This window comes from Nelusetta ayraudi, unplaced genomic scaffold (assembly GCF_046127955.1).
Source record: "Nelusetta ayraudi isolate G7.1 ecotype Tasmania unplaced genomic scaffold, CSIRO-AGI_Nayr_v1 ptg000221l, whole genome shotgun sequence".
Taxonomy (NCBI): domain Eukaryota; kingdom Metazoa; phylum Chordata; class Actinopteri; order Tetraodontiformes; family Monacanthidae; genus Nelusetta; species Nelusetta ayraudi.
In genome coordinates this window covers 529788-545400 of record NW_027466270.1, presented here as the reverse complement: position 1 = coordinate 545400, position 15613 = coordinate 529788, and the positions used below count along the sequence as shown (strand labels likewise).

The window sequence follows — 15613 nt, the reverse complement described above, 5'->3', positions numbered from 1 at the left end:
GTCCACTTCCTGTTGACTGGACGGCGCTCGTTCACAAAATGGCCAGAGACTCGCGCGGCCGTCCCTCCTTCCCTCTCCCCCTCCCACCCTCGGCTCAATTAGAGCAACGCGATGATTCAGACAGCCAGGCCGGCCGTGTAGCAGCAGACAGCCAATTAAGCCGCAGCTCAGCCCGAGGAGCTAATGGAAAGGACCGCCGCCGACAAATGGGACAAGTGTGCGCACTTAACGAACGCGCGGCGCTTGTTAGCGGGGAACTGCGCGCGAGGCACAGACGTTAGACAAGCTAAAGATTCTGCAATTACCACGTCGCGTATGCAAAAATAAACACGCAACTGTCTGCCTTCCGTTTGTTCCCCCCCCCCCCACCATTGCCTTTGTACATTTGAGTGATGTAAAATGCCGCAGGAAAAAAGGGAGATTCGATCGTTGAACTCTTCCGCCAGCTGTAGCAACAGACCACACCTGACTGTTTCCTGGCATGGCACCTGTTTGAACGTATCCTAGCGCAGCTCCATCGGCAGTCCTTAGGGTTTTTTGTTTCCCCCCCGCTAAAATTGACCAAGACGTCAGATTACATGGGGTGCTTATCACTGGTGTGCGGCTGCCTTGTAATGGATTTTCACCCCTATATGTGTCACACCGCTCGCTCATTAGTGGCTAATAGTAATGTCACAGCTCTGCGGGTCTCGCTCAGAGGGTTTCAAGTAAAAAAAAAACAAAAAACAAACAAACACACACTTATCGAACAATTAGCCCGGCGCGCCCCGGCCGAGTCCTCCGCTTCAGGTTGCAGCGAAACCGATTCTGGTTTCGCACCGTGAATAACGAGTTCCAACCACGGGTGTCCGACGTGGCGCCGCATCTCTTCACGCCAGGTGGCGAGCGTCGACGGTGAGCCGAGCTCTGCTCAGACTTGCCGTCTTCATCTCGACTCGCATTCCTCTCGGACATGTCCAGATTTGTCGCTTGTTGACGAGAGGTGCCGTCAGCCGGCTCCCGAACTTTCCACCTGCATTCATACCCATCGGGTACGAGGACTTATCTGTGCATGGCTATCAAATGCACGCGATGATAGCGGCAGTTTGGGGCTGGTGGGGGGTGGGGGGGGGGACAACCAGCCGGAGGAACATTCCAGGGCCTTTGAATGTGATACATCTGATACAAGCTCTTGTGTTAATACAGCTGTAAACATGTCCCACGTGTATTTATAGATGACGTCTGAAGAAGTCTGAGATTGTCGTTAGGGGAAATAAAAGCAGAATAAAACTTCCTCCTCCTCCTCCGGAAACTTCCCCCCCGATTTCGTTTTCTTTGAATTTGCTTGAGGAGACCTTTATTTTTACAAGGCAGGTTGGTACAGCAAATGAAGGTATTTTGTGAGTAATGATGCAGAAACAGCTCATCTAACAGGGTGTTCTTTGTAGCGCCGGGAGTACTCGATGTTCCTTTGCACGCTATTGTGACTAATTGACGGGCTAGTTAGACATTTTGGTTTAAAAATCATGTTTTTCCCTGGTTACATCAAATTAGATTCACATGTTTGCAATTTCTTGTTTTGTTTTGTTTTTTTCGGGATTCTATGACTTATGGTTCTTAATTACAAGGATTTTTTGGAAATTCTTGCACAACATTTTAACAGGGCTCTTTCTTATAATTGTGATGCAAAAAAAAAAAAAATCTCTTAATTACGCAAGAGTTGGAACTCTTAGGAAAAATAAAATGCGGGGAGAAGGGTTTTTTTTTTTTCTTCCACATCTGAACCTCGATGTTCGCTTGTGTTTTTGGAAACACCGGTTGCCTTCTTCCGCTGTGCCTGCAGGGCGAAGCTCATCATCTCCGCCTCCATCTCGGCGGGGGGGAAACAAAATCACAAGAAAGAAAATAATCAAGAAAAACCCCTAAAGTCTTCCGGCCTGTCTGACTGTAGGCAGGTTGTTGTTGTTGTTGTTGTTATTGTTGTTCCGTGAAGCTAATTTCACATTTGTCCGTCTGGCTGTGCTTGCAGAGTCTCCTCCGGACCGGACCGGGCGCCGCCGCAGCGTGCCAGGAAACTCCTCGGACAAGACCACGCCCACCACCATGGAGGCACCGTCTGCGGCCACGACGCCCTTCCGCGTCACTGTGAGCACCGTGAGTCGGCCGTTTACGCGCCGCTCTCCGCCAAACTGTCTCGTCCTCCGGCTTTCATCTCATCCCTGGCAGACGAGAGTCTTCTGGGGGTCCAGATGGACTCGTGCCAAACCCAAACTCATTTCCATCAAATGTCAAAGTGGCCGGCTTTGATGTTTGGCATCTGCATATCACACGTCTTCACATCTCTGTTTTTTTTTTTTTTTTTTCCCCTTTACAATCCCCGCACATCCCTCCGCCGCTCGCCTCTCGCCGCTCGCCGCTCGCCGTTTGATTTTCTCCGATTGCGCAACGATTTCAGCACACGTCCCGTCACGCCTGCACGACGCAGAGAGAAGCAGGCGGGCCGTCGCCCAAGATTCTGATCCGGCGCTGGTTCCTCCAGGTTTAATTCAATAGAAGAACAGCCAGCCATTGAAGCAGACATTCCGCCCTGAGTGGCGTTATTGAAGCTAATTGGCAGAAGATATTTCCACTGATAATGCAGAGCACGGAGATCGTAACCCCTCCCTCCCCCGGCCCCCCCGGAGGAGAACTGATGTTCAACAACAGGGCAACAAGCACCCGCCGTTTGCATTTCCCGTAAACAAACTCGCGCCTTGCAAACTTCTCGGCCTGGCAGCCGGGGAACCTTTGTCATTCTCTCCGCTCCTCATTTGAAGCTGGTGAATGCTGGCAGAACGCGCTCGGAGAGGATTTAACAAGGACTGGGTGGAACATCAATACACATGTATATAAGAGAGGTCGGACACAAGGGCAAAAATATTGATTATGTGTCTCTTTTGTATCCTCTGGAGGGAGGACCGGATCTGCGGAGAGAGAACACATCCTGTCTGGATCACATGACCTCTAAATTCACGAATAGGGCTCCCTGGCAGAGCCAAAAAAAAAAAAGAAACTTTATAAATTTTGGATTTACTCCCAGCACTGCAGGGTTCGATGCCGGGCCTGGGGCCTTTCTGTGTGGAGTTTGCATGTTCTCCCTGGGTTCTCCGACTTCCTCACACAGTCTAAAAAAAACATGCATGCGAGGTGAATTGGGAACATCTGAAATGTAGATGTAATTTGGTTAATTCGGACCAAACTTTGGACCGGGGTGTCCAAAAGTATAAATTTAAAATTCTAAATCAGCCTGCATCAACTTTTTTCTTTTTTTTTAATTTAATGCAATAAGTTAAATTTTGCTGGACGCTGGTGCACAGCTGGATGAATGTACCGCGAGCACGGTGGTGCGAAACTGCCAACAGGAAAACTCGCAGACGAGCAGGATGTCTCCTCCCCAGCTCCCCCCCACCATTCTCCTTTGTCTGTGGCGCGAGCAGCATTGACAACCCGCTCCCCTCCGCCGTGTTGTCCCCCCCCAACCCCCACCCCTTTGGTGAAAAAGAGTCACGGTGACATCTAAAGTAGCCCTCCCAGGCCGTGAGCCAGATCTGTCAGAAGGTTTTTCCCGCCCCGCGTTCCGCACGGAGACCAGGTTCAGCGTCGACGGCGCGCGCAAGCATGCCAATCACACTTCTCTTCTTCTTCTTCTTCTTCTTCTTCTCCTCTCTCTCTCTCTCTCTCTCTCTCTCTCGCTCGGGAGCAGTTTTTCAGAGAGGCAGGAGGAAAACACAGGGTCTCTCAGGGTTCGCCTAATGGCCCAAATTGAGAGCTACTCAAAGGCCGCACAGCTTCCACGCAGAAAAAAAAAGAAAAAGAAGAAGAAGATGGCCGCCCACCTTCAGCGTTGGCTAAAAGGAACAGGGAGACTGGAAAAAAAACAAAAACAAATCTTATCTAAGTCCCACACGTCCTCGGTCCCGCTGATCCCAACAGCGGTCCGGATTGATTCTCCGCTCCTTTCATCCAATCCCACTCCATCCTCGCCCGCCCCTCCTGTTTAATAGCGGGGGGTGTAATTGGACAGGTACGGCGCTTGTTTTCATCAGGTTGAGGCGGCGGGTGGGGGAGGGGACGGGAGGGGAGGGGAAGGGAGGGGGGGGGCGTTTGCGCCGAGACTTTGACGGGAATTTGAGCAACACCCCACTGATTGTCCGGCCGCAGATTCTATCAGCCGCAATTAGGGAGCCGAGGGGGAGCAGGAGGAACTCGGCACAAACACTCGGCGGAATTGAACTCGAGCTGGGAAACTTTTCCACAGCGGCCGGGCGGGATGCAGCAGCAGCAGCAGCAGCAGCAGCAGCAGCCCCGGGGTGGAGGCATCACCGGAGCAAAGAGAGGACGGGCCGGCGTTTCCGTCGCCGTCTAATCCAACATCCTGGTGGCTGTGAGCCTTTTCCCCTCCTCGCCCTTTGCTGGGAAACGCCCCCTGGTGACCGCAGCGGCTAACGCAGCCGCGGGTTTGTTTGAGAGGCCAACAAAACGATCCTTGCTGCCCCCCCAAAAAAATTCCCATTTTTCAATCCCGTGGGCGGATGAGAGAAGTCTATTATGTCAATTTCTATTATTCTCAGCAGATGTCAGGAAATGCCGGGCATTTTTAAACAGCTGCTCGGTAGGCATCCGCCACGTGGACACAGCCGACGGGAGAAAACGCGGCAGGCAGGCAGGCAGGCAGGGGCGAAAATATGATCGGCCTGTTTTTTTTAAATAAACTCATTAGCCGCTCTTCACTGATCCACCCTCATCCTGTTTGACTTCAGATTGCCCCGTTTATGCAGCGACCAGCGCAGCGCACCTGTCCTCTCGCCCAGCTGGGACTCTGCGTGTTGCCGCGTTGCGTTTAATGGCCCGTAACTTTGGTTTTTCAAACGTCGCGTTTACGCAGGGGCCAATCCGGCGTTTGCAGCGGGGGCATTAGCCATCAGAAGAATCCTCCTCGAGGATGTCAGCGGGGTGGGGAAAAAATACACAACTCCAATTCTGCTGCTGCTGTCAGGATGAAAGATGGCGAGAAAGGAGAAAAAGCGACGGAGCGAAAATCAAGAAGTGATGTTTGTTTATAGATTTTTTTTTTTTCTCCCTCTCACAGTGTGGCTCATTGTCGCTGGATTATTCAGCGAAATACAAGGTGGAGAAGGGGGGGGGAGAGAGAGAGAGAGAGAGAGAGAGAGAGAGAGAGAAGTAAAAAAAAAACAGCCACGGGTCGATGCAGATGGCCCACGGGGACGAGTTTCCATTCACTGACTTATCTCTGCTGATGGGAATAAGAGAGGGGCGTTTTAATTGGTTGGCTACAGCGGGCACCCGCACACTCTCCAGGGGCTGCGGCGAGGAGCAATGGGATTAGTTTGGATTCAGAGGTGACGACGGCGACGGGATGACAAAAGGTGTTTTGTCACAGGCGCATCCGTACGTGACGTCCTTTTGGGGGGTGGGGGGGAGATAGAGAGAGAGAGAGAGAGAGAGAGAGAAAACAAAACAAAGCGACTTTCCTCTTTTCGAGTCCGTTTCACGTTGCCGCGAGACCGAGATGCTCGGCACCGCGAGTGGAGGAAATCAATCCTACCGCTCCGCAGTCTGACTCATTATTTCACTTGTTTGCAGTGGGAGCTCATGCTAATCCGACCACATGCCCACGCGCTGGCAATATGCAAATGACCGGGGAGCGAGCGAGCGAGCGACGCGCTCATGCACGGTTGGAATACTCCAGACAGGGGAAGGCGGGAAGGAGAAGTTTTTTTTTGGGGGGGGGGGTTTGGAAGGCAGCCGGCGCCGGAGCTCGGCCGGCCGGCGGTGACTCAGCACCGCTCCTTTGGCTGATAGCCCCTCCCCTTCCCCAGGCTCCAATCCATTGCACATGCAGAACAGGGAAGAATACGTCTAGAATAGAGAAGGGAACCTGATTAGGCATGCAGAACGCTGACGGCCATTCCGACGCGATTGATCCGTCAAGTCGACTTGTAGAGGTTTTTGGAGCAGGTTTGGGGAAGGGCGTTCAGCCAGTGACCTGCGCTGTTTGCGTCATTTATCAAAAAAACAAACAAAACAAAAAAAAACTTCAGCTTGTTTTCATGATTGACTGAAATTCCTTTCACCCACTCTGCTGGTTTGTAGCGCCGTCCTGTGACGGACTTACGCTGATACGCACCCCTCGTTAATTTTTAATTAGAAGTCACTTAAAGTCACCTTTACTTTTTTTTTTCATTTTGAAAGCAAATTTCTAAAAGTTTGCTTTAAATGCATTTTGTATTTCCTTAATTAAAAATGCTGATTTCTGCCTTCTTCTTCTTCTTCTTCTTCTTCTCCTTCCTTCTTCTTCTTCTGCCTTTTTTAAACTTGGTCTCTTCCCCTTTGACAGTCCCATTACTGGAGCCTCTCATTAACAAGCCATCTGATGGATTTTTGATCTTATTCTCTCTCTGGCTTTCGCTGTATGAAAGTCATTTTTTTCAACATTCCTACAGCACTGTGGCCTCAGGCCACCCTTTGACACTGCGGGCAGTAGTTATCGGGCGTCTGTTGTCTGGAATCACCTCAGCACGTGTTGCCCGCCCACACGTGCACGCGTCCCTCCTCACTGCAGTCGCGTGCGTCTCTCTCTTTTTTTTTTTTTTACCAATCTCGAAAACTGAAGACAGCTGACGGGAGAACGAGCTCTCCTCCACCTCGCGGCCTCTTCCTCGTCGACCCAACGGCCCGAATCCAAGAACAAGATCAGAGAAGATTTTATTTGCCTCTCCAAACTTGCGCTCGCAATCTCGCCCCTTTGCCGCCGCGCCAGCCGGCAGTTTCCATGGCGATGGCGAGGCGCTTGGGGTGGTGGGTGGTGGAGGCTTTTCGGAGGTGGGGTGGGGGGGGGTGGGGAGGGGGCGGCGACACGACTGCAGATGTGGGCGAGGAAGTAAACACGCCGAGTGCCAGCCGAGGAAAGAAGGAAAAGAAAAGAGGGAGAAGAAGAAGAAGAAAGAACCCTGAATGAGGCGAGAGGGCGTATCCGTGGAATTAGCGCCTGATTGTAATTACACAACGTGCCGTGTTTCTTTCGCCGGCGAAAGGCCGGGCGTAATTGCCGCCGCAGGACACGCGCTGTAATTTCCGCACGGCAGCTTATTATGTGTAAACTTTCGTGCGATTCTGCATGTGAACGCGGGAAGTCTCACGCCTTTGTTCACGGGGAGTTATTCTCGGCCGAGCTCCTCCTTCTCCCCACGTGTTTGCGTGGCATGGCATTGATACCGGCTTTGTTTGTTTTGTATGTTTTTGTCTTCCCGCAAGGTTGTTGTCCGCGACGTTTTGAAGCTCTCGGAAAGCGAGACTTTTTTCTTTTTTGTTTCATTGCTTATTTTGCCGGGTTCAGCAATGTTTTCTGTCGTGCTGTGACATCACAAAGGGCTAAAAGCATTTTCTGGGTGACCACATTCCCAGACAGGTGTTTGTTGTTGTACAGAAGTACATTGCTGCCACCCTAGAAAAAAAAAGAGGGCTCAATAGCACGTAATAACGTGAAATGATCATATTATTTTGTGATACTTTTCACGTTACAACGTGAAACTTTCACGAAATAACGTGAAGATGATCACGCAAAAATATGAAACCATCACGTTATTTCGTGATCATTTTCACATTATTTAGTGAAAGTTTTACATTGCAACGTGAAAATTGTCACGTTAAAACCTGAAACTATCACGTTAATTCGTGATCATTTTCACGTTAAAACGTGAAGCGATCACGTTTATTCGTGAAAGTTGTCATGTAAAAATGTGAAACTTTCACAAAATAACGTGAAAACGTTATCTTAACACGGGCGTTTCAGGTTATAACGTGCTTCGCAATTTATTTATCTTTTTTTACTGAAGATTGTCAACAGAGGGCTCATTATGCTGTTTCCTGGAGACTCTTAAGAGTTTTTTGGGGGGGGCGGGGGCATTTAGTCACATATGGGATCTTTAAATTTTTCGACTCAAACTTTGCCTTAATAAATTCTTATGACCTCCCTGTCAGGGCTTCCTGAGTCGACGGCTAAAGGGCTCGATCAAACGGACCAAGAGTCAACCCAAGCTGGACCGCAACTCCAGCTTCAGACACATCCTCCCCGGCTTCAGGAGTGTGGACAATGACAGGTGAGTGCAAACCAAACACTCGTCGTCCGGGCGTCTCCCCCCCCCCCCTCCCCCCCACCCACCCGACACTTGTTAACCAAACCCGCTGAAACCCGACTCTCCAGTCTGTCATCTTTAATCATCTGGCACCGACTTGAATCCCTCGCCGTCTGCTGCGCCACGCGAAATGCGGAGCCGGGATCATCTCACTTTTGGCAAGTAGCTTTTGGAGGAAGAAGCGGAAGGGAGTTATTTTTGGTGCGCCGCCGCAGCCCTCGGGCGATGGAAACGCGTTTAGCTGCAGATGCTTTCGGAGGTCCTTAAAGCCTTCAAGTTCTGCCACATCTCTGCTGGCCGAGAGTGGTTTTTTTTTTTTTTCTTTTCTTGTCATGCAGATGAATTTGAAGTTCAAGGATCCACCAGCCAGTGACAGTTTCTTCTGTAAAATCAAAGGAGACGATGCCGAGCCCAGATATAAGCTCGTATGTGCGTCCAGCAATTTCAGTATTTACACAAGATTTGTCTTTAATCCATCTGGATGAATGGATTTTCCATTTCTGCCACCAGCACCACTCCCACCACCACCAGCACCAGCACCAGCTTCCCTCTTTCATATTTTTTTTTTCTCCCCGGCCTCAAAAATTCTGCTGCGAGGGGGAAGAAGGAAAGCGCATCTCAGAATGTTTGAAGTCGTAAATGAATTCTCACTACCGGCATATGCAGCCTGGGAGTCCGGACCGCTGGGCTCTATTTTAGGTCTTCCGGTGGGCAGCGGCGGTGGCTCCAGGCCGGGATAATTGCCAGTTTCATAACTTCTCCTCTTAATTTGCCGAGGAGCTCGGCCACTTGGCAAACATTGGCGCTCCTCTAATGATGTCATTAGGTTTTCGCAGACCAGGGGGCTGCGCTGACCTGCGAGTCCACCTCCCCGCTCTCACTCCAGACGCAGAGAAAGAAAAAAAAAACTAATTCCAGCACCCGGACATTTTTTTTTATTCCCCCCCCCCCCACCGTCGTCATCATCGTGCCTTGGAGGAAGGCCAAGCGTGTCCATCTGTGGAGTTTAATTAAAACGCAGGCGCCGCCTTTTGAAGAGATGTTCTCTGGCTTTTCCCCTGAAAACTCGCTAGCCGAGTTTCGCCCGCCGCCGCCACCGCCGCCGCCACCGCCGCTACTTTTAATGAGGCTTTAACAATCGGCGTCAAAAACCACCACAGCAGGGGGACGCGAGCGGTCGCCGAGCGCAGAACGCGGCGTGCTCTCCCTGGGAATGGCGCTCGGACAAATTGAGCCGGGTGCCCGCTCCTCTTCGTCCCGCTGTCTTTTCTCATTGCCCGGAGCCCCCCCCCGTCCCCCCCACTCACTGGCGTCTCCTCCGTCTCTCGCACTCACCTCTCTATCCATTTCAAACCCATCGCTCTCTAATTCCATCTCCACCCCCCCACTCCCCCCGCCCCCTCTCCCACTCTACCCCCACCCACCACCGCTGCCCTTCCGTATCTCTAACAGCGGCGAGATTTCGTCACCTATCAGCATTTGCGCGCCGATAAGAATCGCCAGGGCGGCGAAGTCAAATATTGAACGAGAAATTGGCGTCGTTATCTCCCGAGGGCGAGCGGCTTAACTCGGAGGGAGACTTCTCTTCTCATATTACATAACTTCTATTTTATCTGAATATTACAACACGCGCAGCGACGAACCTACTGTGAGCGGTTTGCCCCCTCAGTTTTAATCACATGTGAAAAATGGCCCGTTGTTCCGTCCTCTTCCGCCTCCAACATCAGCCTTTGGTCAGTTATATTTTGTCCGGGCTGAAAAAACAAAAGATTAGAGGTTATTGATTATTATGCAAAGTGAACTTTCTTGAACTGAAAAGAAAAAAACAACCACGCACACACACACACACACACACACACACACACACACACACACACACACACACACACACTGCCACGTCACTCCTTTGCAGCTCTGTCAGACCAGGCTGTTCTGATTCTCTGTTCTCCCAGCAGCTCGGCTGTGCAAACTCATTTATTTTCCCACACTATGAGCAACACGCGGCGACGTCAGGGGCCTCGCAGCCCCGAGGCGTTCTCAGGAAATTGACCTGCAGATGCAGAGCAGCTGGACTTGTGCAACTGAGAAATTCATCTGCGATAATCAGACGACACACACACACACACACACACACACACACACACACACAGTAGGCAGCTTGTTGGGGCACAACACAGATGAATCACTGCGTCTTTTGCGCATTTGCCCCCCCCCCCCCAAACTTTAAACTGCACTGAGCTCCTTGGACCTGTTCTGCTCCATATGTTTGACTCGTATCTGCACGACTTAGCGCAGACTTAGCTAATTTGCCGCTGTGCCCCCTGATCCGCACCGCCTGACCTTGTTTGGGTGATTGAAATCTTCATTGTTTGACTTGTAAGGCAGACTTCACTCGGGAAGATTTCAATCTATCTTGTATATCATAGTGGGTTTTTTTTTTTGTTTTTTTTTTGTTTTTTTCTACACGGAAAAGCAATTAACCTTCGGACACACCGAGAAAAACGTGTTAAATTTTACAGCAGTGCACGTGAAACAGAGGCCCTTTTAATAGGTGTGCTCTGAAGTTTTTCCACTCTCTGTTGTGTTTTTTGAAGGGAGTTCTGCGCCACTGGTGCTGCGCAAAATGCAACGCTGCTGTTTTTTTTCCACCAAAGCGTTGAGACGTCTGATGAAAGCAGCACAGAAGCTAAATGGGTTAATAAAGTTTCACAGTGGTTGAGGCTTACACAAAACTTCCTGAGCTCCACAGGCAGAGAGGGCTGCTGCTCAGAGCCAAGCTGATGGGCTGCGTGTGGCGGCGACAGACTAACGAAGGCCAGGTGTGCTTGATTACTGATGATGGGCAGGTGTGCTGAGCTGTGCTGACAGCAGTGGGCGGAGCCTGGAGATGGACATGAACACAGAGAGACAGAGAACTCCACTAACACGGTATTTTTGTGTACGATATAATACGTAAAATGTATTACAGTCTTATACACTCCAGTTCACTAGGTGGCAGTATGCACCTTTAAAAGAAGAAGCTAACAAAAGTTGCACTTAGGAGCACAAACTGACGTCACGATTGGAAGACAAATTTCTCTTCGGTAAACTTACGACTCAGAAATTCGAATATATTCAAATATTTTTGCTGCTTCGTGTGAAATTCTAGCAGATTTTTGAGTTGATTCGGGATCGAGCGCCATCTTGTGGGCCTTCTTGATGCGAGCGCTAGCCACCAGCATCGCTGCAGTTTCCGTGGCGAACAAGACGTCCACGTCCAGGCGCAGCGCTCGTCTGCCTTTTCTGACAACTCCCGCCGGCCGCTGTAACTCAGGGTGCATTCAAGTCATTCAGGCCTGAGTCATGGCACGCACAAACAGGAAGTGCTTGAGAGCGACAGCGCGTCTGCCCGGGTGGTTGAATTCAAACGGCGTTTAATGTTGAACGTTGCCAGAAGAGCATCTGTGTCTGTTTCCTGCAGGATCTGATCGCCAGCTCGTGCGTATGTGCACTCCTGTGCACCGCGAGCGCCAGTGACTCATCCGTCTTTTGTTGGATTTTTTTTTTTTATTAATTTTTTTTTTTTTTTGCCTTTATCAAGCGACTTCGGCAAAGCAGCGGGAAGCCTTTTTGTCTGCGCTATTTTTCTGTCATCACTCACCGCTTTGAATATCTAGGAGACCGGGGACGATTTGTATCATCTGCATCTCTCCCTCGATTGCATCCATCGCCTCCCTTTGCTTGACATATGGTTTCGTAATGCAAGCGCTGCCTTGAATGCCATTATGGATGCCATATACAACGCGCACACGCACACACACGCACGCACGCACACAGACATTCCAGCAGAGGTTTGTCTCTCTCTCTCTCGCCCTGCGAGGAATTGACGCCGACTTCCACCTGTTATTCGCTCTTATGCACAAGCCAGGCCGAGGCAACCGCTGCCTGCATAAACCCCAGTCTGACCTAGCTTAACCTCAATTCATACCGTTTCACTTCTTTACAAATGGACACTGTAGAGGCCAACGGTAACTCGTGTTGTAATCTTGTGATGTCTGAAAAATGTTGGTTTTGAAATATTTCTGCAAGTTTTTCTTTTCCCGATGTGTAAACATTGTTTTGGCTGACTGTATATATGTATATGTATGTATGTATGTATATATACATATACTTCTATATGAATGTATATATACACACACATATATACATACATACATATTCAGCCAAAACAATGTTTAAACACATCAGAAAAAGAAAAACTATACACACACAAACATGCACACAAACACACACACACACACACAAACATGCACACACACACACACACACACACACACACCACAAGTATTTTACCCCCTGTTGTTCCTCCCCTCCTTCGTTTCAACCATCAGTACGTGCATGCGGTTGATGTCAGTGTGAGGTGCGGAGGCAGGAAGGACGGCCCCCGCCCCGCCCCGCTGCAAGTCGAGACGCCGCGCACCTGTCACCTCCCTCGTCGTCTTGCTCGCAGCCACAGCGGCGGTTGCCGCGGTAATTGTTGCCGTCGGCTGTTGTCACTCTGGGCGCACGTGTGCGCCTGCAAGCGGTGCGCGCACAGGGCGTGTGCGGACGATAGGAAGGCGGCAGAGCGCTGCAGACGGAGGAGGGGGAGGGAGGGAGGGAGGGAGAGAGAGAGAGAGACGTCCGTAGATCCAATAAGATGATGCCATTTAGAGTTATTAAATTCTGTAAACATTCCCCAGGTGCTTTGACTCCTTCTTCCCTCAGCCGGCTTCTCTCTCCCTCTGCCCCCCCCCCCCCCCCCCCCCCCACCTCGCAACTCCTTCCACATCTCAATTACTCTGCCTGCCCCTGTGTGCTTTGTATTCCAAAGGCCCCTCTGACATCTGTATACCCTCCAGGTTTTCTTTCTTTTTTTTCTTTTTTTTTCCGTGCCTCTCGCTCTTTTGCGTTTTCTTTGTTTTTTTGCTCGCAGCGGCTTCAGCCTCGTCTCACCTGCCTCGTCTCACCTGCCTCGTCTCACCTGCCGCACGGCTCGCGCAAACAGCGTCGAGGTGAATCGTCGCACGGGGACGAACACTATCAGGAGATCCACCCAACGGCCACGGAACACTTTGCCAGCACCGGGCTCCTGATCGTGAAGTACTCTGCCGCCTTTGTGCTTTCTGTAGTCTCTGATTAGTGTGACCCCCCCCGACCCCCCCGACACCACCGAGACTTTCCGCCGCTCTCTGGATCATTTCTCCTTTTTCAGAGGTGGTTGCGATGTGCCGATAATCCCAGGAGGGTCAGCGACAGTCGCTTAAACCCCCCCCCCCCTTTCTTCCCCGTTCTGGCGCTCGCTTCGACCTTCAGCGAGTCGTCGTCGCCCCGTCGAGACGAAGCCAAGGTCGGGAATCCTGCCGTCGCCGACTGTCAAATATCTGTTGGCGAAACGTTTGCCCTCCGCTCCTTCATTCGTTAGCTTCTTCTTCTATTTGTCATCTGCTGCCGTCTCGGAAAAGGAATGCTCTCAGTAGTGACGGTATTGAACAAAGTTAGAGATTTTTTTTTTTTTTTTTTTTTTTTCTCAGATCGGGTTGGGGGGGGCGGGGGCACCAACTGCAGCACTTTGCCTTGCTTTCACTGCAGCAGCGAGCGCATCCCTCCTCTCTGTCAGTGTCCTTCCCCTCTAACCGCCACCAGCTCATTTGCAATGCATCAGCATGATTTGCTGTGAGATTGAAGAAGAAGAAAAAGAAGAAGAAGAAGAAGAGGAAGAGGAAGAGCTCTCCGGATAACGGAGCGGCGGAACGGAGCCGGGTTTTCACCTGGCGAGCGAACAAACGTGAAGAACTCGCTTCCAACAACAACTAACACCTGCAACCTTGTCTAGCGTGGTGGCGGTGGCGGTGGCGGAGGAGGGGGAGGAGGAGGGGGGGGGGAGTGGATTCAAACTGGTACCACAACAGTTTGTTTTGCACAAAGTCTGACTGCCATCGACTGCAAACAGCTGTCGCCGCAGCGACTGCGGGCACCCAAACTCAACTGTATTCTCTCTCTCTCTCTCTCTCTCTCTCTCTCCCCCCCCCCCACCACAAAGGTCCCCCTGTCTTGTTGACGCGCGTCCAGCTGTTGGTGTTAGCGCTCCACTTGCTGTCTAACACTGCTGATCCTTGTGCGATCCCAGCCGTGCGTGGCCGAGAGTCCCCTCTCTTTCATTCTCTCCTCCGGGTAATGAGCTGTAATGGATCTGCACCCCCCCTCCCTCGTCGCCACCCCCACCCTCTGCCCCCCCCCCCCCCACCGGGGGACGTGACAGGAATGCTAAGGGGCCGCCATCAAAGCGGACGCCCTGCGCATCGGCCCCTTAAAGGGATTGCACCACACGCACGAAACACTCATTTACTCAGTCGTTTCACTCTCCCGGAGCCGCTTCCTGTCAGAGGTTCTGCAGTGGGGGGTGTGTGGGGGAGGGGGGTGCACTGGCAGGCGCCTTTTTTTTTTTTTTTTTCTGACGCCCACCGATGTCGACGTCGTCGTTTTGCAGCCGTCGCCGAGCATTTGCCACAAAATTTTAAGATGCAACTTGAAGGGAATTGCGCAACTTCTGGTGCCAGACGGAGATCCGTGACTCGACAAGGGCGCACAGTCGCAAACGTTGCATTCATTGGCGGTTGCAAAGCAGAAGGTCAGCATCTTCAAGGAGGAATTGTCCACACGGAGGCGGGTATTGTGGTATCCACAAGTTTTTCTCTTTTTGTTTTCTAACTGTAGGGACGTTTCAGCAAACCAGACTTTTGATGCTCGGTCCCCCCCGAATAATCAAATCGGTAGCTGCGGTTCCATGACCTCAAGTGAAAATGGCGCGTTAGGAGGAGGAGGAGGAGGAAACGGAATATTTTTAACGAGTGATCCAAGTGAAAAATACAACGACCAACCATTCTTGACGGCAAACAAACATCAACAAACTTCTTCTTCTTCTTCTTCTTCTTCTCCTCTTATTGGACGCTATGTGTCTTCCCCTGTTTTTGATGTGATTCTGTGGCAACGTTACATCGCCACTTACAGGCCTGGCATAGATCCTACAACAACTTTGTTGATGCCACGCCATATTTGCGGGAAACTTTTTTTTAAGCTACACAAAAAAGTTACTTTTTTTGGTTTGATTCAATGTCCGTAATGATCAAAGTTCTAACAAGTCAAAACGGTTCCAGTGTGTAAATGATTATGTATGGCCCTCAAATGGTTCCTCTGCGCAGAGTAAAGACCTGATGGGAAATTACAGCCAATTAATGCAGGCAGCAAAGTGTAAGATGAAGCGTTGGATCCACTGCCTCCTTATTTACAAGTGTCCCAGCAGGGAATCAAAGACACCCGTCCTGGGTTGCCAGCGACCATCTGTCCACTCATCGTCTTCAGATGATTTCTCTAAAAGAAAAAAAAAAAAAAAAAAAAAAAAGAGGAAGGAGACTCAAATC

The 15613-nt window shown here is 50.7% G+C and overlaps 1 protein-coding gene across 6 annotated transcripts in view; it reads left to right on the top strand.

Annotated features, from left to right (window-relative positions):
* LOC142881874 (disabled homolog 2-interacting protein-like) overlaps nucleotides 1-15613 on the top strand; it is a 98273-nt gene that overhangs the window by 38256 nt on the left and 44404 nt on the right. For 4 of the 6 annotated variants that reach the window (XM_076016285.1, XM_076016287.1, XM_076016286.1 and 1 more), the window contains exons 2-3: nucleotides 2009-2133; nucleotides 8020-8138. In XM_076016285.1, coding sequence (XP_075872400.1) covers nucleotides 2009-2133; nucleotides 8020-8138 — 244 coding nt within the window. The remainder of the gene's footprint in view (nucleotides 1-2008; nucleotides 2134-8019; nucleotides 8139-15613) is intronic. The other 2 variants (XM_076016288.1, XM_076016284.1) reach the window with 1 other exon arrangement.